A 23,987-nucleotide genomic window follows, 5' to 3' on the forward strand; every position below is an offset into this window, starting at 1 on the left:
TGACAGCAGGTAAATAAATGTAAATGGCACTTCCATTAATGAGATAGGGCTCTAAAACTCTTGATTATTTTTATTTAAATGGCCAGTGAAAGGTGTTCAACCTCGTGATTCGCAGGAGGTCCAAATAAATATTACATGAGATGTTTTGGATGCAGTCAAGAAGGTCAAGGTCATTAAGTTTAATGCTTACATGCTTTTTAAAAAGTCATGAGACACCAAAGTGTACATTCACAGTGAATGTCAAATGCTTTACATAAAAAATTGATAATTAAATCTGCAATTTTCTTCTTTTTTTTCATACAAGCATCTCCAAATATTGCATTCTCAGACTTTGAATGTCTATGTCTTTGTACTGTACAAAACATCACGGCACTTTGCAGTCCTGTCGATGTTTTATGGCAAGCTGCATAAAACAAGGTAACATTAAGGAAGATATCAAAGGTGCCCTTCAATGGAATTCACTTTTTAATGACATTTGGGTATATAAGCACCATTTCCATGCAATATAGACTCCTCTATGTATCTCTTCTATGATGGATAGGAAGGTCACCGTAATCTAATCATTTCATATTTGTTGAGCTCTGCAATTCATGGAGATTGCAATTTCATGGGTCAATGTTCTGTGCACCCGAATGAGGAGAACCAAGCAAATGTGCTTCACCACCGGAAGCAATTGTTAATTTTTATTTTTTAATTTCTGTATTTGCTCTTTAACTTTGATTCCGTTTAAATGACTGGAAGGGAAATCAGTATTCGCGTGTGAGCCGACATTTTTAGCATTGGAATTCGTTGAGTGACACAGGAGTTTTATGGGGAAAAGCATGAGTCATGCTTCATATTTTAATGGCTTATAAACTGAATAAAAACTAAAAACAATCAGGCAACAGGCCAAAAAATGTTGTGTTTGAAAAATGAAAATCAAAGCACGTTACAATAGATGTAACTGAATCCAAACAGCCTCCACTTTTCCGAGCTGAAATAAGACAAGGCTGTTTGCATTAGAATTTAGCACATTAAGTGGAAAGGGCTTGATTTTAATTAACATTATCGACTGGTGGTTGTTTGCCCCTCTCCATGCACCATTTATCCTCAATTACTGACGACACGCAGAACTGAGGAGAAGAGTCAGCAGGACGAGTTGCTTGTGGGACGGGTTCTGCAGTTCTCTTACCCAGGTTCCCTGTCATCAGGTAGGCATTGTGGAAGTCTTTCATCCCCAGCCCGACGATGTGGATGAACTCTTCGATGACCTGCATGAGCTCCACTGACCCTGGGTAAATCTAGGAAAAGGGAATCATGGGGAACAAAAGGAGAGAGAAGTGGAACATGTTAGTAAATGTTGGCAAATGAATTTCAAACATTGGTACAATCTGACTTTAAATGGATTTGTAATTGTCATTAAATGTAATGGTCTGAAATTAAATCAAACTTTTGCTGTCAAACTTGAAGGCTTAAAAAGTTTGAAAAAAACAGATAGATTTCATATGACAGGCAGAAGGAGTGATTGAAGAAACATGGTAGAATGAATGAATGATAGATGGAAAGACAGACAGACACAGACAGACAGAGAGATAAACAGTACAAACAATATCTATATCTATCGACAGATATATAGATAGATAGATAGATAGATAGATAGATAGATAGACAGACAGACAGACAGACAGACAGACAGACAGACAGACAGACAGACAGACAGACAGACAGACAGACAGACAGACAGACAGACAGATAGATAGATAGATAGATAGATAGATAGATAGATAGATAGATAGATAGATAGATAGATAGATAGATTAAGTGAGACAGATATATTAGGTAGATAGATAGATAGATAGATAGATAGATAGATAGATAGATAGATAGATAGACAGACAGACAGACAGACAGACAGACAGACAGACAGACAGACAGACAGACAGACAGACAGATAGATAGATAGAGACAGACAGACAGACAGACAGACAGACAGACAGACAGACAGACAGACAGACAGACAGACAGACAGACAGACAGACAGATAGATAGATAGATAGATAGATAGATAGATAGATAGATAGATAGATAGATAGATAGATAGATAGATAGATAGATAGATAGATAGATAGATAGATAGATAGAAGGGGGAGACAGACAGACAGACAGACAGAGATAGATACCAATAGTCAGTCTAGTAAAAGTCTTTAGACTCTTTTGGAAAGAGACTGTACAGTGTTTTTAAAGGGCACTTCATCTGTCTCTCACACTTTCGAGCCCTGCATCCTCTGTTCAGTCCTTCACAAAGACAAACTCATGCAGCAGAACTCAGAGCCTCTCCAGAGGACCAGCCATCATCGGCCTCAGCCTGTCAGAGTACCTGTTCTCTTTCAGTCAATAGCATCACGGTCTGCTGATCCAATCCCTGACCTTCAGGTGACTGAACTCAGCTATTTACATCTGCCATCACTCTGAAAGTCCGCAAAGATCTTTACAGGGAACAGAAGGGCTAGGAGAACTTTTATCAAGAGCAGGCTTTTTTTTCAGGCTTTCATTCATGCGCATCAATGGACATTTAAGAATACAATATTCAATTTATCTTTATTTAAAGTCAAATGCGATTCTCTTGTTCACAACTCTCAGGACTTGATTGCGTTAATCTGAAATTCTTTGGATCATGAAAAGTTAATGCTGCATAGCATAATGGAATCAAGTGGTTGGAGAAGAGAGGCTGAAAAAAATAAGAGGCCTTCGCGATGCCATATGAAAAGGAAATTTGTTTTTGACAAAATATGAAGAAAACAAAATTGTTAAAGAAATAAAATTGTGTGCTCCAAAGATGCACAGTATAACCGAGAATGTGCATTTAAAGGTCAATTATGAATTTATATTAACTTTAAGAGTAACACTTTCAAGTAAGATCTAATTTGTTAACACCATTTAATGCATTAACTAACATCAAATTACAAGGAGTATTGTATTTGTACAGCATTAATTAACCTTTGTTAACGTTATTAAATAAAAACATTCATGCTTATGTTAGTTCATAGTGCATTAATTGATGTTAACAGATCCAACTTTTGATATTTAAAATGGAGTAGTATACGTTGAGATAAAATAAAATGAAATAAAATGAAATAAAATGAAATAAAAATAAAATAAAATGAGATAAAACAAATTAAAATAAAATAAAATAAAATAAAATAAAAAAGTCAAGTTGTCTTAACCATTTTCCCCAGCAGATTTACTGTATGGATTAAAGGAGAACTCCGGTCAATTTTAACATTGAGCTCATTTTTTTGTACATTTGGAGTGCTGTCAATACAGAGAACAACGACGAAAATCGGTGTTGCCTACACCGAGTTATTCTATTTTTAAAATTTGCACCCTGTTGACTTCAATGGGGCAAGTACTAAACCTGCTTTTAGCCTCTTAACATCCTTGATGTGTCATTACAAGTGCACAGAAAATGTGAGTGATTCCTTCTGAGTGAACACGAGTGGATCTGAATGCAGTAGATGTGAAAGATATGTATAAAAATGATGTTATTTAAGCCAGCGCAAATACCTGTGTTTACATCCTGTTTTCGGTTTAAGTCAAAAGTAATCGATTGCCGAGTTCACGCGCGTGATCATAGGTAACTAAACCTATGCACGTGAACTCGGCAATCGACTACAATGGACTTCAACCGAAAAACAGGATGTAAACACAGGTATTTGCGCTGGCTGAAATAACATCATTTTTATACATATCTTTCATATCTACTGCAGTCAGATTCACCCGTGATCACTCTGAAGGAATCACTCACATTTTCTGTGCACTTGTAATGACACATCAAGGATGTTAAGAGGCTAAAAGCAGGTTTAGTACTTGCCCCATTGAAGTCAACAGGGTGCAAATTTTAAAAATAGAATAACTCGGTGTAGGCAACACCGATTTTTGCCGTTGTTCTCTGTATTGACAGCACTCCAAATTTACAAAAAAATGAGCTCAATGTTAAAATTGACAGGAGTTCTCCTTTAATATACCATATGACACTGTGCTTCCTATTTCTCTCATCTCATTAGCATCATCTGGACCCTCTCTCCTCGTTACAACAAACAAAGCACAAAAACACATTGCAGCCAATCTGCAAAAGACAAAAAATAATAAATAAAAGCGCGGGTGCAGAAAAAATAGCACTGAGTGACATTTCGTAATTAGCACCCTTAGTGAGGTGCGGAAACAGGGCGATGGAGTCACATATCTAATAATCCCTCTGGCAGGAGTCGGGCTCTGCATTGGCATGAGGGCCGATCTTGGGCCAAGCCAATCAGACAGGCTGCAGACGGGGAGAGAGTCGCTGAGGGTCGGTCAGACTGCTGGGCGACAGCAGAGAGCATCCCTCGCCATGGCAACAGCGCTGGGCTGCCGAAGTGTGCAGGGAAGACAGCAGTGCGGGAAATGGCCGAGGCTGACGGCCATTAGATGAACCAGCACTGGTGCTGCACAGTCAGTTGTGCTGTCATATATATATATATATATATATATATATATATATATATATATATATATATATATATATATATATTGATATATTCTTCCGTCATATCAATCATCTACTATTGTGTACTCTTCTGCTGCATAGATTTCAGCCACAAGTCATGAGTAAACATCCCACTACTATATGCAAACAAATAGCCCAAATAACCTTAACAGGTAATTTCCTTCGCCTAAAAAAAAAAGGTACCAAAATAATATTATCATATATTTTTTGGTCATGGAATGTTATATTATAAAAGCTGTCAATATTATATATTTAACTAACTACAAATATGACCTTTTTTTAGATGTGATTTTTGTAATTAATAAAATAAAATAAAATATAATATAACAACACATAATTTACTACTACTCTTCAGCTATATAACTTATGATATGGAAGATACAAGTACTGTATATGTATCTCACTACTTTATGCAAACAGATATGAAAATAGGAAATTTGTACCAAGATACTTTATAAGGCTATTTCTTCACTCACAGAACACTGTTTTTTTTGTATATAGAAAATATTATATTTTAAAAGCTGTTAATAATATATATTTAACTAACTTATTTTTTTTGCAGAATGTCTGTGTATGTGTGTGTGTGTGTGTGTGTGTGTGTGTGTGTGTGTGTGTGTGTGTGTGTGTGTGTGTGTGTGTGTGTGTGTGTGTGTGTGTGTGTGTTTGTAATAAGTTATGTTTGTCTTGATGTTGAATGTATGAAATATGTTTATAGTGATATAATATAATAGGCAGCTTCCCTGCAACCAAACATAGGACAAGCGCTTTATAATATAATATAATATAATATAATATAATATAATATAATATAATATAATATAATATAATATAATATAATATAATATAATATAATAATTTATAATATAATATAATTTTATATAATTTATAATGTAATGTAATCTACTTTATAATATAATACAGTACATTTTAATAATATAATACATTATAATATAATATAATATAATATAAGATAATTTATAATGTAATGTAATCTACTTTATAATATAATACAGTACATTTTAATAATATATTACATTATAATATAATATAATACAATATAATAATTTATAATATAATATAATAATCATTTATAATATAATATAATATAATATAATCATTTATAATATAATATAATAAAATATAATTTTATATAATTTATAATGTAATGTAATATACTTTATAATATACAGTACATTTTAATAATATAATATAATATAATATAATATAATATAATATAATATAATATAATATAATATAATATAATATAATATAATATAATATAATATAATATAATATAATTAGGGCTGTCAAAAGGTTAATCGCGATTAATCGCATCCAAAATAAAAGTTTGTGTTTAAATAATATATGTGTGTGTACTGTGTATAATTAAATTTGTATATATAAATACACACACATGCTTGTATATATTTAAGAAAAATGTGTAATTTATATATAAAAAATTATATTTATATATAATATAAATTATATATAAATATATACAGTATATGTATGCAAATATTTCTTAAATATATACATGCATGTGTGTGTATTTATATATACAAAATAATTATACACAGTACACACATATATATTATGTAAACACAAACTTTTATTTTGGATGCGATTAATCGCGATTAATCTTTTGACAGCCCTAAATATAATATAATAATTTAGAATTACTCTTCTTGTATATGGTTTAGGATATGGAAGATACAAACAAATGCATGCCAATACTATCTATAAGCAGTATAAGCAGACAGTATATCTTTAAACCATCAGTTAATGAAACTAATGAACCTTGTGTTCTCCTTCATTTCAAGTTGTGAATTTGCGAGGCAGTCACAGCCTCTCCTCTTAAGCACTTCCTTTAAAACTGGAACAGCACAGACTGCCATGAATCTGAGGTGTGAACTCTAGACTGGCAATCAAAGCTCAGGCAAGCTGACTCTAAAGAAGAAAAGACAAGACAGACAGACAAGATAAAATCCTGCGTGATCTTTAAACGTTAGAGCTTTCTAAGGTCAGTCATTTGACAGAGCCGGTGACAACCGTCTCAGATGTCCTTTAATGATTTGAGGAGCTTGAAGATTCAATCTGTGAAAAAGCAGAGGAGGAGCGTGAATGGAAAACAGGTGCCCGTATGCTCCGGGGACCGTTTAAACACCTTCAGCAAAGCAAGCGACCGGCTACGTGACCTGATCTCTGAATACACTCCTGACTGAAAAAACATATTACTTTTCTTTAAAAGCCTTGTGACACTACCCTACTGTAAACTCCATTAAAGGGTTGATTCAGTTGACACGCGGTACCCCTGTCTCACTCAAGCACGCGTTTTACCACAACTTTCAGACTGCGGGTGAAAACATTCGAGGAAGGAGCTCCAAAGCAGCTTACGTTTGATAGACAGTAACATTACCACTGTCTGCTTAAGAGGAATTACCAGTTCAGGCTAAAAGGGAAAGAAAGAAACATTTAAGACACTCAATTTGATCCAAAGCAATAATAATGCAGTTGGAGATTTTTGTTTGAGTTTCTAAAGAACATTCAGCTTAGCAGAATCCAACTCCCTCAGGCTGCTTTTACACTGTCTCTCACAGAGTGAGAGGAGACAATGGAGACCGCTGAGGGAAAGCACGAAGGCTGGACATATGCTGCCAATGCTGCTGCCACCAAGTGCATGTAGTGGATATTGCAGATGTCTTTCCACCAATCAGCACAGCAGGGATGTCGGCGTTTGGCAGAGAAGGTTTGATTTGACAAAGCCCAGCCTGTGGAGACAGGCACCTCTTTGACCTGACAATTACCTAAAGCATCTGCACTGGTGATGGCAATCAATTCACTGAGGGCTCATCACACAATATACGGCCGCAGAGTGACACACAACAGCAGATACTCTCCGCGACGTGACTATAATAAAGCAATCTCAACATCAATGCTTCAAAAACACACGCTCAGAATGTTCAGACCCACCTGTTGCGCGTCTTCCCACTTTTCTCTGTTCTCCTCTTCCAGGAGATTGCTGATGATCTGAAAAAAATTCTGGGGAGAGAAGAAATTGTTGTTAGTACAACGCTGCCGTCACTGGAAAAAACTGGTGACATTATTTGTAGACAGAAGAAGGATCTCATTTCTTATGCTTTGAAAGTTTAATATGCATAATTTGTATACAGTATGAAATGTATAGACATTTATCAACATGTATTGCAACCCATTTTACTGAGTAAAACAGGATATTTAACTTCTTTTGATCCACCGGGTGTTAGAGTGAAGCTACACTGTGAAAAAATAAATACGGATTATAATGCATTTTAAATACTGTAGGTTACACTGTAAAAAGTGATCAGTTGACTTTCTTAAAAAAGTGATGAAACCCGTTGCCTTAAAATTATTAAGTAAATATACTTAATAAAAAAAAAAAAGTTATGTGGAATTGTCAAGTTCATATAACTTAAATTTTTCAATTACGCATAAAGCTTACTTACTTAACAACCTACAGTATTTAAAATGGATTATAATCCATATTTATTTTTATTTATGCATTATAGTGCATAGTTTAACACAGATATATGGTTGCTCATAATGTATTTTAAATCTTTGTGCTTTTCAAAGGTACAAATAAAAATCGTATTTGCTGCAATTATTCACGACAACAAAACATGTATATGTATGCATGTATTCACATGTATTAAGGCATCACTGTAAAAAAAAGTAGCTGCCTTTCATTTTTAAGTACAATCAATTTGGATGTTTAAGTCATTTCAACTTAAATTACATTAAACTGACTTAAAAAAATGAATTGAATCTTGTATAACTTAAAAAAAGTTGAAAATTGTTTAACTTATTGAGTTAATTGAGTTAAAGCAAAGCAAAAACGTCATAACTTATTGATCATACATTTTTTTTAACAGTGATTATGAATGAAATAATATATTGACTTATATTTGAGAAACTTTGGTGAGTTTATATCACTGTACAACACCCACAGAATAATGTTCTGTAAAGGACTACACAGTATACTACAGCGGAAGGATAATGCATTTGCATAATAAAACACTATTGTAATGAAAACTGTGCTCTTATTTTTTTATGAAGCATTAAGAAAAGCAATAATGTACTTGAGGAGGACTTGTGCTCTTGTAAATTAGCTGTGACTGAATTCATAAAAATAGCATTTTTGTACCTTAAATATATACGGGCTACACAAGTATTAAATTGACTTAGTCATTGAAAAAGCAAACAAGAACTAGTTCATATCTGGAATGTTTGTCCAAAAAAAACCTGTTCCCTGAAAAGGCAATAACAAAGAATCTCCTCTGCATTTTAAAAGTCTCAACAAACAGTCTCTTGAGAAATCACACAGCGCTGATTTACAGGGAGATGATGGGATATGTCCAGCAGCCATGGTTCTAAAACACACACCTGAGATTTCCTGCTGCTTTCAATTCAGGGATTGTTGATCTTTTTCTAAGTACTCGTATGTGCACTGAATTAAAGGGGAAGGATAGAGAGAGTCGGTCGAGTTTGAAGGAGCCTGGGAGAGCCGTCTACTCTAAGACTGGAGAGCTGATGTTTGCTGCGGTGACTGGGCTGAATGAGATATCCAGCTGGACGTGTGCCTGTCTTCTTTTCTGTTTGCTGCTCTGCCTCTGTGCCACGAAAGGCAGGAGAAAGGCAGTGTCTTGGCTCCGGCACGCTTGTTTTTCTACTTGAATGCTTATGCTCCCTCTGGTGGTAATACGTCCACTTAAACACAGCATTAATACGTTCCAAAACACACAACCCACCCCGGCACACATGCGTGGGGAGGAGGGGTTGCTCCGGTTCACATCAGGCCTTAGATAAAACCTCCCACACCAACCCATCACACAAACATACACACGCAAAATCACATTACACTCCGTATTATGTAAAAAAAAAAAAAAAAAAAAAAAAAAAAAAATACAGATTCTCACAAACAGGTCATAAGAAATCGGTTTATTCTGGTATTGGGAAGGTTATGACAAGGCTTTGAGATAGAAGGAGATAGATTTAGTGACTATCTCTTATCAGCAGCTGGCGCACGGTGTCACAATCCCATAAGCTCTCTGTGAGGGGCAAGACCGGCGAGATGTTTATCAGTCACGGTCCCAAGTAGTGACATTGCTATTTTGAAGGTGCTGTATGTGATTTTAGATTTTTTAGTAACTTCCGCCATTTTGCTAACTTCAACCAAATGCATATAATATCTGGAGAAAGCTGTCAGCATTCCCATTCATCTCAATTGCAGTGCCTTGACTAAAACGTCACCCTTCAGAAACATGTGACTGGAGTGCTGGAGGCAAGTATTTTAGAGCCAATCACAAAATGCCATGTGACTAATTGACAAGACTATGTCATGTGGCTGAAAGAAGCCCTGCACTGGCGACTAAATATAATGGCACTAATTATTTAAAATAATTTTAATATTATAAAAATGACATTTATTCTTGTGATGGCAAAGCTGAGTTTTCAGCATCCTTAGACTGGGGTCTTCAGTCACACATGATCCTTCAGAAATCATTCAAATATGATTTGGTGATTCTTTTTACATTTTTTATTATCAATTTCGAAAATAGTTGTGTTGTAAACTGTGATACTTTATTTTAGGATTATCTGATGAATAAAAGGTCAAAAGTACTGCATTTATTTAAAATATAAACTTTTTAACATTATAAATATCTTTACTTTAAATTTAAATATTACACTTTAATTATAATATAAATTAGTATGAATATTAACTTTAAATTTAATATTAAAAGACCCCCTGTGGTAAACATCAAGTTTTTAATGTTATTTTTAATATGGTTTTCGACAAACCATGTGCAAAGTCATAACTAATCAACATTACTGCTGAGTATTTTCTCCTTAAAACTGCAGTGAAAAAAAGATGCGGTTTGAAATCGCCGCTCTCGACATCACAAATAAGTTGTAACCAATCACGTCATGAGGGGGGCGGGCTTCAGCATATCATTAACTATGCTGCAAAGCAGAGGAGTCTCAAGAGAAGCCAGGTTATCCCAGTATATTTTTCTGTTAATATGAAAAATCGGGTACATTTAGCAATATAGAGGGTGAATTGTGTATATGATGTATTACGAATTTATGAGGAACTATATGTCTTTCTCCACTGACGTTCTAAGTTGTTCAAAGCATAAAATTAGGATACTGATTTTAGAAGGCAGCTGTCCGACTCTGAGATGGCGAATGGGAACACTGTTTATTAGCAACACATTATTAGCTGTTTGATAACGTAGTCACCGTTATGTTTCTGACGTTGTAGAGCGATACATAAAACGCGTTACCATTTTGATACATCGACTTGTAGAAAGCCCCCGTTTGAGTGAGTGGAAGCGGGGCTCATTTGCATATTCATAGATCTGCGGATACTAAATGAAGCAAGGGTGTAGAGTAACATTCAAGCTATTTTAAGGGATAAAATTATTGACCACAGGAGGACTTTAACTCATTCTTGCTGAATAAAAATATTAATTTCTTTGTAAAAAACAAAAAACCTTACTGATCCCAAAAATTTGAATAGTAGAATATGGTGCTTGTAAAAAGTCATGTAGTTTGAACATCTGGAAATTTTATGAGTAGTATCAGTACTTTCAACCTGCATTACCAACATTCAAGACCTAAGATGACCACAATGTCTAAATTAATACTATAACAAGATGCTTCAAAGTTGTCAAAAACAAACAAACATTGTTTTCTCTTTTACCTGAACGTCATCAGAAGAGGGTTCATAGCTGGCCCTTTTGAAGGTGTCAGTGACGTTTCGAAGAATCTCCACTGAGGAGAGAAGGTCGCCTGCATAGAAATTGCGTCTCTGGGTGAGATCCAGGAGGACCTTTGTAACCTGGGACATGCCGTCTCCTGCCAGATTCCTCTGACCTTTAGCAAGGTGCCCCTGGACCTGAAGAGAGACACAGGGAAAGAGACTGGGTTCTGAGTGTCCTTCAAAGACTGTAACACTAACAGAGTCCTGCTCAAGTCACAAACATGAATGAAGTTGGGGTACACATAACTAACATTATTATTTAAAGGTGAAGGGTGTCATTTCAGAATTTGTTATATAATGTTTCTCAAGCACTCTGCAGTTGCAAAGGTGCACTAAGAGTTTTAGCCTGTTTCTATGGGGTTGCTAAGGTGTTCTAAATGGTTTTAGCCTGTTGCTATGGGGTTGATAAGGTGTTCTAAATGGTTTTAGCCTGTTGCTATGGGGTTGATAAGGTGCTCTAAATGGTTTTATCCTGTTGCTATGGGGTTGATAAGGTGCTCTAAATGGTTTTATCCTGTTGCTAAGGGGTTGATAAGGTATTTACAATTATTTTGGCCTGTAGCTATGAGGTTGATAAGGTGTTCATAATGGTATTAAGCTTGTTGGTATGGGGTTGATAAGGTGTTCTGGGTGGTTTAGGTCTGTTGCTATCAGTGTTGGGTGTAACTCATTACTAAGTAATAAATTACTGTAATTTAATTACTTTTCCATTGAAAAAGTACAGTAAGGGATTACTCTTAATATTTCTGTAATTTGATTATAGCTACTTCTCTAAATACGGTAGAACAATTCTATTTAAAACAATAGTGGATTTAACGTCTTAATTTAATGCCTAATTTTAAAATGTATGTTTTTAATATAATCGTCTCCCTTTCAATTTGTTGGCTAATTCAAGAATAATTTATGCAATGTTATATTGTTTATTTGAAAGAATTAAGAGTGCAGTTTCACGTCTATCCTTGTATTGTTGAACTGTTCGAGGTTGATATGGGATTTAGAAAGTAATTAGCAATAAGTAATGCAACACTTTTTAGAGAGAGTAATTAGTACAGTAATCTAATTACACTGTTGAAGATAATTAGTAGCTAGCAATTAATTAATTTTTAGAGTAGCTTACCCAACACTGGTTGCTACGCAGTTTCTAAGGTGTTCTAAATGGTTCATGGAACATTTTCCACCATTTTGTCATTCGCTAGAGGGGAAACATCTGGTCAAAAAATAATAGCGCTCCACAAATAACACCTTTCCTCTACAAGCAGAGCAATTTGAGGTATCAAAATTGTTCAAACTACCAAGCTAAAGAACTGTATGAGTAAACACTACTAGTCATTATTTCACAATACTTATCCCATCTACCAAAGGTACCATTCAAAAGTTTGGGCTTAAAAAAAAAAAAGAAAAAAAAAAAAACCTTTTTCAAAAAAACTATTACAAATACAGTATATTTGTTACAAAAGATTTTATATTTTAAATAAATGATGTTCTTCTGAACTTTTTATTCATCAAAGAATCCAAAAACAATGTACTGTATCACGTTTCCACAAAAATATTATGCAGCACCACTGTTTTCAATTGATTATAATAATAATAAATGGTTTTTGATCATTCAGCTTTGCCATCACAGGAATAAAACATTTTAACATTTTAAAATTGAAAACAGTTATTTTAAATTATAATAATATTTCCCATTACTACAGTTTTTACTGTTTTTTTTTCTCGAATAAATGAAGCCTTGCTGACAATAAGATATTTTTTTCAAAAACATTAAAACATTTCTGACCCCAAATGTTTGAACAGTAGTGTATATCTGCCCCAAATTTTAAACTGCGATAAGAGCATCTAAAAAAATGACACACTTCACCGCAAAGCAACAGGCCAATGAACAAACATGCATAAATCACACTGACATGATGTCATAAACAATGACTGAAGAGCCCAGAGTTTAGGGGTAGGGTTAGTGTACGGGGATTTACTATACAGTTTTAACAGTCTAAAAATCATTACGTCTATGGAAAGTCTACATAAAGTTATAAAAACACATTTGTGTGTACTTGTGGGTCAGGTTTTGCCAACACTGACCAAAGACCAAAAGCCCCCAACAGGATAGTAAAGCCTGACCAGGCAGCAGACCCCACAGGGAAAGTGCCTTATTAAAAAATAATAAATAGTGCCTTGATAAATATTTTAAAAAGCAAAAAGGTGTGAGAGCTAGGGAATGGAAAATATCATTACCTCAGTATAAAACCTGCTACAAAGGAAAGTCTCTGTGAGCGTGTTTGTGTGTGAGATGCATCTAAAGCTTTACTTTGCAATAACACAACACGCACTGCAGTTGAGAAAGACTCAGATAAGAAAAGGAAGCTGAAAGCCAAAAAACATAATGAAAATCATTAATTTGTGTCCAAACAGGTGCATTCCCAGAAAAAGCTCCGGTGAAGCTGGAACAACCATCTTCAGGATGTTAAAGGAAATTAGAGCGAGTCCTCCATTAACGCGGGGTCTCGGAAAACTGCAATACTAGCGGTTTTAATTTGCCTCTCAGATGATAGCAGTTTATCTTGCAGGCCTAGCGTGGTGGTCTGGGGTGCTGGGTGGGGAGAGGCACTGGCGGAAATAGTTTTGGGTGATCGTGACGACTGCAGGGATAATTTATGGCACGTCACAAACAGAAGCAGAGCGCAGGAAGCTGACTTTGCACCTACTGATTGCTGCAAGTATCTGTATTCATTTGCAATGCATCGAGCGTAGCTGGGTTGCTCCCAATAGGCCACCCCGCGGTGATCCAGTGAGCAGCGTCGACTAGTGGTGCCTGCAAAGAAGGAGGAGGGAGAAAAGAGAGATACAGAGAAGAGGTTTATACTTGATCTTCCAAGTCTTTTTTTTTCCATTCCACCTGCCAGCCCACACATCTTTCAGCGAGAGGGATAAAAGCAGCAGCCTTCATCATCATCTAGATGCGGCAGTTGCCAGATCACATGCGCCGCACATGTGCCACTGCGGTGTATGCGTGCGAAACAAACCAAACTGTAATTACATGCTTTAAAAGACTGGTCATAATTCCCGCTCATAGAATTACGATGTTAACCGACGGCAGCTGTCACGCTCCGATTTGACTTTTTTTGTTTTCGGCGACTGCGAACGGAGCCCTGCAACCTGAGATATCAACAAGGCTGCCGCCCACACATGGGAGCGAATAAACAAACGCACAAAAGCAAACATTTCTCGCCTCCGATCCGTCAGAGCGTGTCTACCGTCTCGCATTAAGTAGGCCTACATGTCCTTGCCTTTTGAAACAACCTTACCACACCCACCCCGCACCCCTATACCACACACACAGACACGTCTTATCAGCTCTTGTTCCAACACGGTTCCACCTCCTGCTACCCGGCCAAAAGCGTAACACACTCGGCCCACCTGAGACGCAGCTGGAGCCAGACGCCTGCCCCCAAGCTGAGGCATCCAAGCAGGGACATCAGCTCACATCCACAGATCACGGAAAACTCCCACAGAGCCGGATCAAAAGCGGACGCTCTCAGATCTCGCCATTAAAACACATGGCAGCACAGAGGGGCCTGACCAGATTTAATCTCACACACACACACACACACACAAAAAAAACTTGCGCGAAGATCACACAAACCTAATCCAATCGTACTCGTGCACAAAAATAGGACAAAGCAAAAGTTAAAAGTTCATCCCGCATGATGTTTAATCGCCGATCATTCCTTTCATTCCCAATTTATCAGTTCCCCAACCGCTTCAACTATTTCCAACTGTTTGATTTCTGTTGCTTTCATTCGTTCGCATCGCAATGAGGACGGAGTTTAATTTAATTCCAACCTCATAATGAATGAAGATTTTCCAGCATTTCATGCTGCTGGCGTCAGATCCCACTCCAGTGCTTTTGCACAACCTGAAATTTTCGACGTGGGTTATGCAGAAATCAAACAATGTAAATCTAACTAATTCCACCCACAGGTTGACACACTGTCTCTTTTATCTATAATTGATATAATTAAATGTTCTCAACCCCCCCCCCCCCCCCCCCCCCAAAAAAAAGAGAAAATACAAAAAGTACATTCGGGCCTATGGTGGGAGTCCTCCCACATGTAGAAATACATCCACAAAAGACATTAATCCATCTATACACGCTTTCGCAGTCAGCCTCTGCTTCTAGTTATTCCAGACTGCTGTAATCTGAGTTCGTGGTGCCTGCATTTTTTCTTTTTCCTCCAGCACCTGCTCTTTCAAGGTCATTGTAGTGGTGTACCGGAGCATCTTCACAACAGGAGATAGCAGGAGGTTACAGAAGCTCGATGTAGAACACTACAGCACAGTCTGCCATTTTGGGACCACAATCAGTAAGGCTCAGACCGGTCAAAGGAGAGAGAGAAAGACTTGGGGACACTTCTACAGCATATCTCCAAGAAGAATGCGCAGGATGGAGAAACGGTTGCTTTTTTTTTTGTGTATTATTCCCCTTTATGTCTCCGCTGCAGAAAGCGGCCTCGCAAAAGAAGTTGACAAAATGCTGGAGGGTTCAACGGTATGCAAATGACAAAAATCTCTAGGTACACACAGCATAAGCCATTTAAAGGCAGTCACAGCAGTGCTGAACACACTAGTCAGAAACATTTATCATCGTAGCCTTCTGAATTTATGAATAATTTCAACATCACTGAAATAAATGCACTGCAAATGAAAAGCAGAGCAAAAAACATAAGCTGTCGTCTTTTACTTTTCTTTTTGAAAGCGTCTCTGTGACTATTTTTGCTTTTTGTCTTTGTGTTTGGCTGAGTGCTCTTATGGTGGCTTCTTACCCGTGGCGTTGGGCGGACACCTGTTGAATGCCAGTTCCCCAGAGGGAGTTCTTCTCCACAGCATGGACACAGCATAGTCCTCCGGGCATATTTCGTAAGGAGCTATGGGTCAGGAAGAAGCATAGACATTTAGACACTATTTTTTAAATCACATTTAGTAACATTAAGACACATTTTTTTATAGGACAATTGAGAGAAGACGAGTACATAATGGTGGACAATGTAGACAGGGATCAGAATACGAAGAATTTAATTTCACATTGCCCACATACGAATGCCATACAATTTTCGGTTGTATAATTGCTGCAATATTACACAGCCCTGCACATGACATGCAGAAAAAAAACTAATACTGTATGTCAGAACGTTTTACTAAATCGTAAATCATGAGCATCATATAATAATTCGTTCCCTCGTTTTACTGAATCGTGGTCCCGTTGGAATTATTAGTTCCCTTGTTTTAGTTAAATCAAAACGAGGGAACAATATAGTTCAACGTGGCCGCGATTCACTAAAACGAGGGAATGGATTCTTAATTTGTGGCCGTGATTTAACTAAAACCAGTGAACGAATTAGTAAATTGTAGTCACGATTTACTAAAAGGAGAGAACAAATAACAAATTCTTAATTTATGACCACAATATATATATCTTTGTCTACATTACATGTGCAGGGCTTCATACAATAAGAAAATATATACAAATATATAAAATACTGAATATAATGTTAACAAAAAATTATAAATGTGTTATTACATTATTATATTATATATTGTATGATTAAAGCTAAATATTCTTTACTGTATTCCATGTTTCCATGTAGAACATTTAATCTGATTCTTCTATGGCATCAGTGCGAAAAAAAATTATTTTGGAACCTTTTATTTTTAATAGTGTATTATATTACACATTACATTACATTATATTATTATACAAACTGGAAATTTAAATCAAACATAAAAATGTCAGATCATGATGAAAGAATGTTCTATTTATATTTGTCTGCAGAAATAATTTCAAGCATTAAAGAATATAAGAATGATAAATTCAGTCAAATATGCAGAATTAGGCCTACATCAGGAGTATATATAACTGTACATGTAACTTACATGAGTGTATGAAAATACATGTATATGCATGAGCATAAAGCACTGTTTCCATGGAGACTGCTTAATACATCCAGATATTAGGATGAAATCATTTATGTGATATAAAATACCCATTACTGGTCAATTTTGCGTTGATCATTGCTAGCCAGAACATACAATTATGGTGTACGTTCATTATTTCCAGCGCGAAAACAGACAAGGAAAATATCATTATCCCTGCATTCGTCTCTCATTCACGTCTATCTGTCCATTCTGATATAATTGACTCTTGGGGCTCAATTATTTGCAGGGTTACCTGGGCAACGCTGCTCGCTGCATCTGCGGACCTCCTCCCCGCTGCCATCGCATGGCTGCCCCGTGACCGCCAGCCCCTGGCATACGCGTACCCTCCGCTGCCAACCCCCGTCACAGGATTTAGAACACCCACTCCATGGTGCCCATGCATTCCACTGCCCATTAGCTGAAAGACACATAGACAGACTGTCAAATCAAGTCACATTTATTTATGTAGCACTTTATGCAAAATTTAACGGAGGCCTGCTAGCAACTGACGCTAGAGGCTGCGGTCTTTAGTGTCCTTGTTAGCACGCCTGCCTCCTGGGGGTTACATTGGGGCCTGGATGAGAGTGAGGTTTAGGGGGGTGAGTGTAAAAGAGGCCAGCTAGTAAGAGCTGTGTGAGTAAGCCTCACCCCCCCATCCCCCCCGCCCCCCCCCGGTCTCAAGAGTCGGACTAGTGACTGATGCTAGAGGCTGCGATCTAGAACGTCCTTGTTAGCGCCCCTGTGCTGTGCCGGTTTGGATCCCGCTCAGAGCGGTGCGAGTAGAACTGGAGGGGTTGCAAATATAGATTGTTTCAAAGCAGCTTCACAGTAATAAACAGGAAAATAGCAGAATCAATAGCCCTTTCACACAGCAATCCCGGTAAATTACCGTAAAATTGCCAGAACAACATTACCGGTAAATTAAAAAATGTGCTGTTCACACAAGCAACAGCGTTCTGGCTTTTTACCGGTAACAGACCATTCACAAATCAGTTGCTCTTTCAACGGCTCCTGATTGGCCCAAATCACTTCTTACGTCAGCGCGTTCTGACCTCGTACGTGCAAAATAACGGTAATCTTCATTCCGCGTTCACACAGCGCATAAACCGGTAATTAACTGGTAATGTTAACTTCCTTTACTGGTAAATTGCCGGAATTTACCGGTATATTTGAAAAAGTCCTGTTCACACATGATCTGTTACCGGTAATTTACCAGTAAAGACCATCTGTGAAAGGGGCTAATGATGCAAACTTCATCAAATATTAGACAAATTCAAATTCTAAACCAGCTCTAAAAAGACAGTAGTGTCATTATTCAGCTCATTTTAGTGTTAGTTCAGTTCAATAAGTGTGTAAAGTTAATCAATTATGAAAAAGTTAAATTCAACAATAAGCAGCTCTATAGGAGGCAATAGTTTCATTATTCAGCACAATTCAGTTCAATGTTGATTCAATTCAGTTCAATAACATTGTCAAGATTGCAGAATTCATCAATTATGGGCGCCCCTTTGAACGCCCATGGGTGTGTTGGTCTGAAAACGAGGTGTGTTCTGGCGCATTGTTGACACATTGCTATTTTGAGGCGACTGAAATAGACTGCGCCATTAAACAACTGAAACCTGGTCTAAAGTCAATGGTGCAATTTTTTGCTTATTAAACACACAGCAGCACACAAACATGGCAAATATTAAAAATAAAAGGATTACATTGTAAAAGATTATTACTGTGTAGCTACATAAAGATATGGTGGAATCCGGCTTGTCCCGTAGATGGTCCTCTGAAACGTTCAGTCTTTCCGCTTGCAAATTCCGCCATGTAAATAGCAACCCGCCATGGCACGAACGCAACTGGCTTTTAAAGGGAATGGGAGATGAGACTCTGATTGGTTTATTACACGTTACACCCAAAACACACCCATTAAGAGAATAGGGACATCCCTTTTAGACCATGCGCCGAGTGCAACAACCATTTTTCCCGTCGTTAAACTTGCAAAAGTGGATTCGGACACACAAGTGCACTTGCGCCCTGCGTTTTAGACCATGCACTTAAGTCATTAATATAGGGCCCTAAGTCTCTTTCAGAGGCGACAGTGGCAAGGATCCCAAACTTCACCAGGTCACAGAAATTGAAAAAAAGAAAAAAAAGAAAAAGCCAATCCTCTCCTCTGGCTAAATGAATGAACATAGTGTGATTTATGATTCCAGACTGCATCATAAGTCAGACTGTCTGCATCATCTTATTCTGTTCATCATCTCTTACATTACATCTTTCAAGCTCGATAATAACATTCAACCTTTTTGTGGATGTGCACTCTTGAGAGTTTCTCAAGTCGTCTTCTGTGAAAGTATTATGTGGAACATTATAAAACACACTCGTTTGCAAAGGAGGGTTTGCCGCATTAAAATCTATCCAGTTTCTCGTCATGTTGACATGCTCTAGAGGCCGGAGATGCAATAAAAGCAGATTTTTCTTGATTTAATTAATAAAACCTTTACCATGATACCTGCAATGATGTGATATTTGTCTCTGCTTCATGAGCATGAGGGTGCCCTACAACTGGGATAATAATTTTCCTCACTTTGCCAGTCCTGAAACACATTTTATGGTAAAGTTTTAAAAGGCTTCGGGATGTTTTACGAGCATCTAATGAATGGAGTAAAATATTGTTTCTTGGCATTGGAAAGGGAAAAGTGAAAAAAGATAGATGTTGCCCTCAGTTGTGCTATAAATCATTTGTAAGCGAGGGCATGTTCACCTGTAGACCAACATTCACCTGTGCTGAATTTACCTTGTGTTCAAGGACACATTTACATTAACATTTAGACTATGTGGAGGCTGCTGGAATGTTACTCTGAAATCAATAAATATGGTCAAATCATATAAAAGCACTGGGAGATAGGGTATTTGACCTCTACGCAGCTTCATATAAAAGCATTTAATCAAGGCACCTCAATAAAAGTGTCACAAAGTTCCAGTAAAAAAAAAAAAAAAAGGCTCTATAACTTGTACAAGCATTAAAGCAAATAAACATTCTACCACTCAAAAGCAAAAAGTCTTCATCGTTAGTCTATGAATCATCATATGTGTAAGGCTTCTCTTTTAAATGATCTTTAGAAATAGATAGGTTTGTATTTGAAAATGCTTGCAATACAGAAGTCCATTTCCACCTTATATTAAATATAATAAAAAGGTATATTTCACATACTTTTGACGTGTTCCGGTTTATTCAATTTCATTAGGTGTCTTTTACTACTCTGTACTGTACTAACATTTAAATGAATCAATTGATACAATGTACTTATTGTGTACCAACATGTTTTTACATTGTAATTATATTTAAAGAATACCTGCATATATGCAATTACGTTCTGTAATTACATAATTACACTGCTGAGCCTAACCTAACTGTACCACCAAACCTGTCCTTAACCTTACAGGTATCCTCAATAGCAGCACAAGTGTTTTGCAGCACAACATGGACACAATAAGTACATTGTACTTCTTTTATGTAAGTACATTAGCCTGGCTAACGTCAGACCAAGTCTCATTTGAGACTTGGTCTGGGAACCACGTGTTCATTTTCTCGTATTTGAGGCATGGTTTACGAATGCCCAGAGCCGTTTATTGGGCGCTATGAATGTCTATCAAATGCGCCTGTATGTAGCTCATAGCCAATCGCTTCAATTATACCAGATGACGTATGTAGAGTGACAGAAATTCGACGAGGAAAAAGACGATGAGTCAAAGATTTATTTGTACACGATGGCGTTTAGCGAATATTACCGTTTTGTGCAAGATAAACATGAGGGTAGAAGGTAACGTCGCGTCTGATGCCATGTTGGATCCATAGATATAAACAAACTGCTTCGGTCTCGTCATCATCTTGCTGCTCCCTCCCCGTTCTGTGATTGGTTCCCTTTTTCAGGGGAAAATTTGGTCCATGGTGTCCAGACTGCCTAGCGGCGTGAATAAAATCGCGCTGCGCGCAAGGCAGTATGGGGAAACCCAGGCTATAAGTACATAGTAATTAAAGACACCTAATATAAAGTGTGAGCTTTATTTTCTTGTATTTCTTACTTATATCTCACATTTTTAACACCATATCACAACTGATATGATACAGAAACGTTTTTCTGAATTGCTAAAAACACATTTCTTGAAACCATCGCTCACTTTCTCAAAACCTTAAACACAAAACCAAATTTTCAAACCACATTCAGAGAACCTCTGAATCTTCAGGCAAAATCAAACAACTGCCTCAAAACCATTGTATCTGTGCTCAAAATCAAAAAATACTTTCAGATCATACACACAGCGAGTCAATATCATAAACACCACAGATCATTCATTAGACACTACATAAAAAAATGGATACTACAAAGCACGCAGTTACAGAAACAAAAGTATACAAATTTTGCAATTACGTAAAAAAGTATAGTAATGAAAACTTACAGTAGTAAGGTGAATCAATTGTATACTGTATGTACTGCAAGTATAGTTTCACACTGAATATTGTATAGTGCGCATGTCGAATGTCTGTATATTCAGCGCTTGCATACTGTGAAAATACAGTGACCCAAAGGCAAAATCCAAAAAGATTACAGTAGCAAAGTCTAAATGAAAGTATGTTACAGAACACTCAGAAGAGTTGTGCAACTGCACAACCAAGGTCAGTGAGAGAGATTTTATTCTGCTTCAGCATCATGTCTTCATGTCGGGTCCAGCCTGAGGACTTCATTCACATCACAGACAATGCCATCTCTGCAGGCAAAGGGAAAAAACCCTAAAGCCAGATCCAGCCCTGACAACATTCTGCACACCTTGCTCTTTCTCGTCCTCTTCCTCCTTGTTCACAACCTCCTACACATACTCTTCCTCCTGTCCCTCTTATTTTGTTTCCATCCATTGTTGGAATCAACATTCAGTGCAACATTTTGAGTCAGTTTTGGCACTCTGAACTGACTTGTATTATGTACAGTTGGTTTGGTCACATCATTAGAAATAAGTGTGAACAATAAGTGTGAACAATTTTGAGTCATTGTGTTTAAAGATGGCAACTGCGTTGTAGTTGTGTTTAACGTTAGCCTGCCTGTGTTTAGTGTTTTGAAACATAAGTGCATCACAGTGTGAAATGTGTTTTAGTGAGTGAGAATGTGTTGCATGAAATTTGCAAACAGATTTGCAACTACCTGAACTTGTGTAATGTTTTACAGAAAAAGTGATTTATTCGACAAATTTGTTTAGGCTATTGAGAATTTGGTACAGAGAATGGGGTTTAGTGTTTTAGAAAAACTGTATTATCATCAATGTTGAAAACAGTTATGTACATTTTTTCAGGATTCTTTGATGAATAGAAAGTTCAAAAGAACAGCATTTATCTGAAAGAGAAAGCTTTTGTAACATTATACACAACCGTTGAAAAGTTTGGGAATTTATTTTTCAGAGTTTATATATGAAATATATATACAGTATATATATTTCATATATAAACTCTGAAATATAAATATAAATGACACATAAAAATATTTTACCAATCCCATGCTGTGGTTATGCCCATTTTAGCTTTGATGCTACAACATAGCGCGTCTCACACTGTAAGCAGCTTCAAACTCGCTGAGACTCTCTGTTATCATGAACTACATACAGCAAGAGTCTTCCAGCTTACAAGCATCATGCTGAGGGGCCCCTGTGTGTTTTAAAGAACTACCTGCCAGGCACACTGTGTAGGCGCTCTCAAGCGAGACCCACCCCTACGGTCTATCAACACAGACTTAAGATAATGCCTGACATAGAATGCCTGACAACCGTCTCTTGACAGTTGAAGTTATGTCATAGTTAGCTTGGGGATAAAATCAATGTTTTTAAAACATAGTTCTATGGCCTTTTCGCCATCTGTTGCTACATTTATAACCTAAGATTACAGAGCATATTTTAGGAAATACACTGATTTTAGAATGTACAATCTTTCTCTACAGTAAAATGAAACAAAAATATTGATGACTTCGCAATTCCATACACTACCGGTCAAAAGTTCTGAATAATTTGGGAAACACGTTTCAATGTTTTTGAAAGAAGACTCTTCTGCTCACGGCTGCATTTATTTGATAAAAAATACAGTAAAAACTGAAATATTGTGAAATATTATTACTATTTAAAATAACTGGTTTCTATCTGAATAATATATTTTTAAATATAATTTATTCTTGTGTTGGCAAAGCTGAATTTTCAGCATCATTATTTCATGATCCTTCAGAAATCATTCTAATATGTGGATTTGGTGCTCAATTCTTATCAATTATTGTTGGAACTCAAATATTATTTCTTATAAAATTATTATTTTTACTGCTTAATATTTTTTGTGTTTAATTCTTTGATTAATAGAAAGCTGTTTGAAATAGATATATAATATAGATATATAATATTTGTAACATTATAAATGTCTTTACTGTCACTTTTGTTCAATTTAACGTGTCCTTGCTGAATAAAAGCATTATTATTATTTTATAATAATAATAATAATAAGAGTTTATTTTTAATCTTAATTGCCTAAAACTTTTGAATGGTGGTGTATCATGCTTTCCACAAAATAGTAAGCAGCAATGTTTTCAACATTGATAATAATAATAAATGTTTCTTGAGCAGCAAATCATCATATTAGAATGATTTCTGAAGGACACTGAAGACTGGAGAAATGAA

The 23,987-nt window shown here is 36.5% G+C and overlaps 1 protein-coding gene across 3 annotated transcripts in view; it reads right to left on the minus strand.

Moving 5' to 3' along the window:
- The window catches only part of adgrb3 (adhesion G protein-coupled receptor B3), a gene marked incomplete at its 5' end in the record, with an annotated part of 190,655 nt that overhangs the window by 69,735 nt on the left and 96,933 nt on the right, over positions 1 to 23,987 (minus strand). For all 3 annotated transcript variants that reach the window (XM_081351642.1, XM_081351641.1, XM_081351640.1), the window contains 6 exons: positions 1,172 to 1,280; positions 7,493 to 7,561; positions 11,262 to 11,456; positions 14,024 to 14,130; positions 16,142 to 16,243; positions 17,545 to 17,709. In XM_081351642.1, coding sequence (XP_081207768.1) covers positions 1,172 to 1,280; positions 7,493 to 7,561; positions 11,262 to 11,456; positions 14,024 to 14,130; positions 16,142 to 16,243; positions 17,545 to 17,709 — 747 coding nt within the window. The remainder of the gene's footprint in view (positions 1 to 1,171; positions 1,281 to 7,492; positions 7,562 to 11,261; positions 11,457 to 14,023; positions 14,131 to 16,141; positions 16,244 to 17,544; positions 17,710 to 23,987) is intronic.

Source organism: Scardinius erythrophthalmus, assembly GCF_964197995.2.
Source record: "Scardinius erythrophthalmus genome assembly, chromosome: 21".
Classification (NCBI taxonomy): Eukaryota; Metazoa; Chordata; class Actinopteri; order Cypriniformes; family Leuciscidae; genus Scardinius; species Scardinius erythrophthalmus.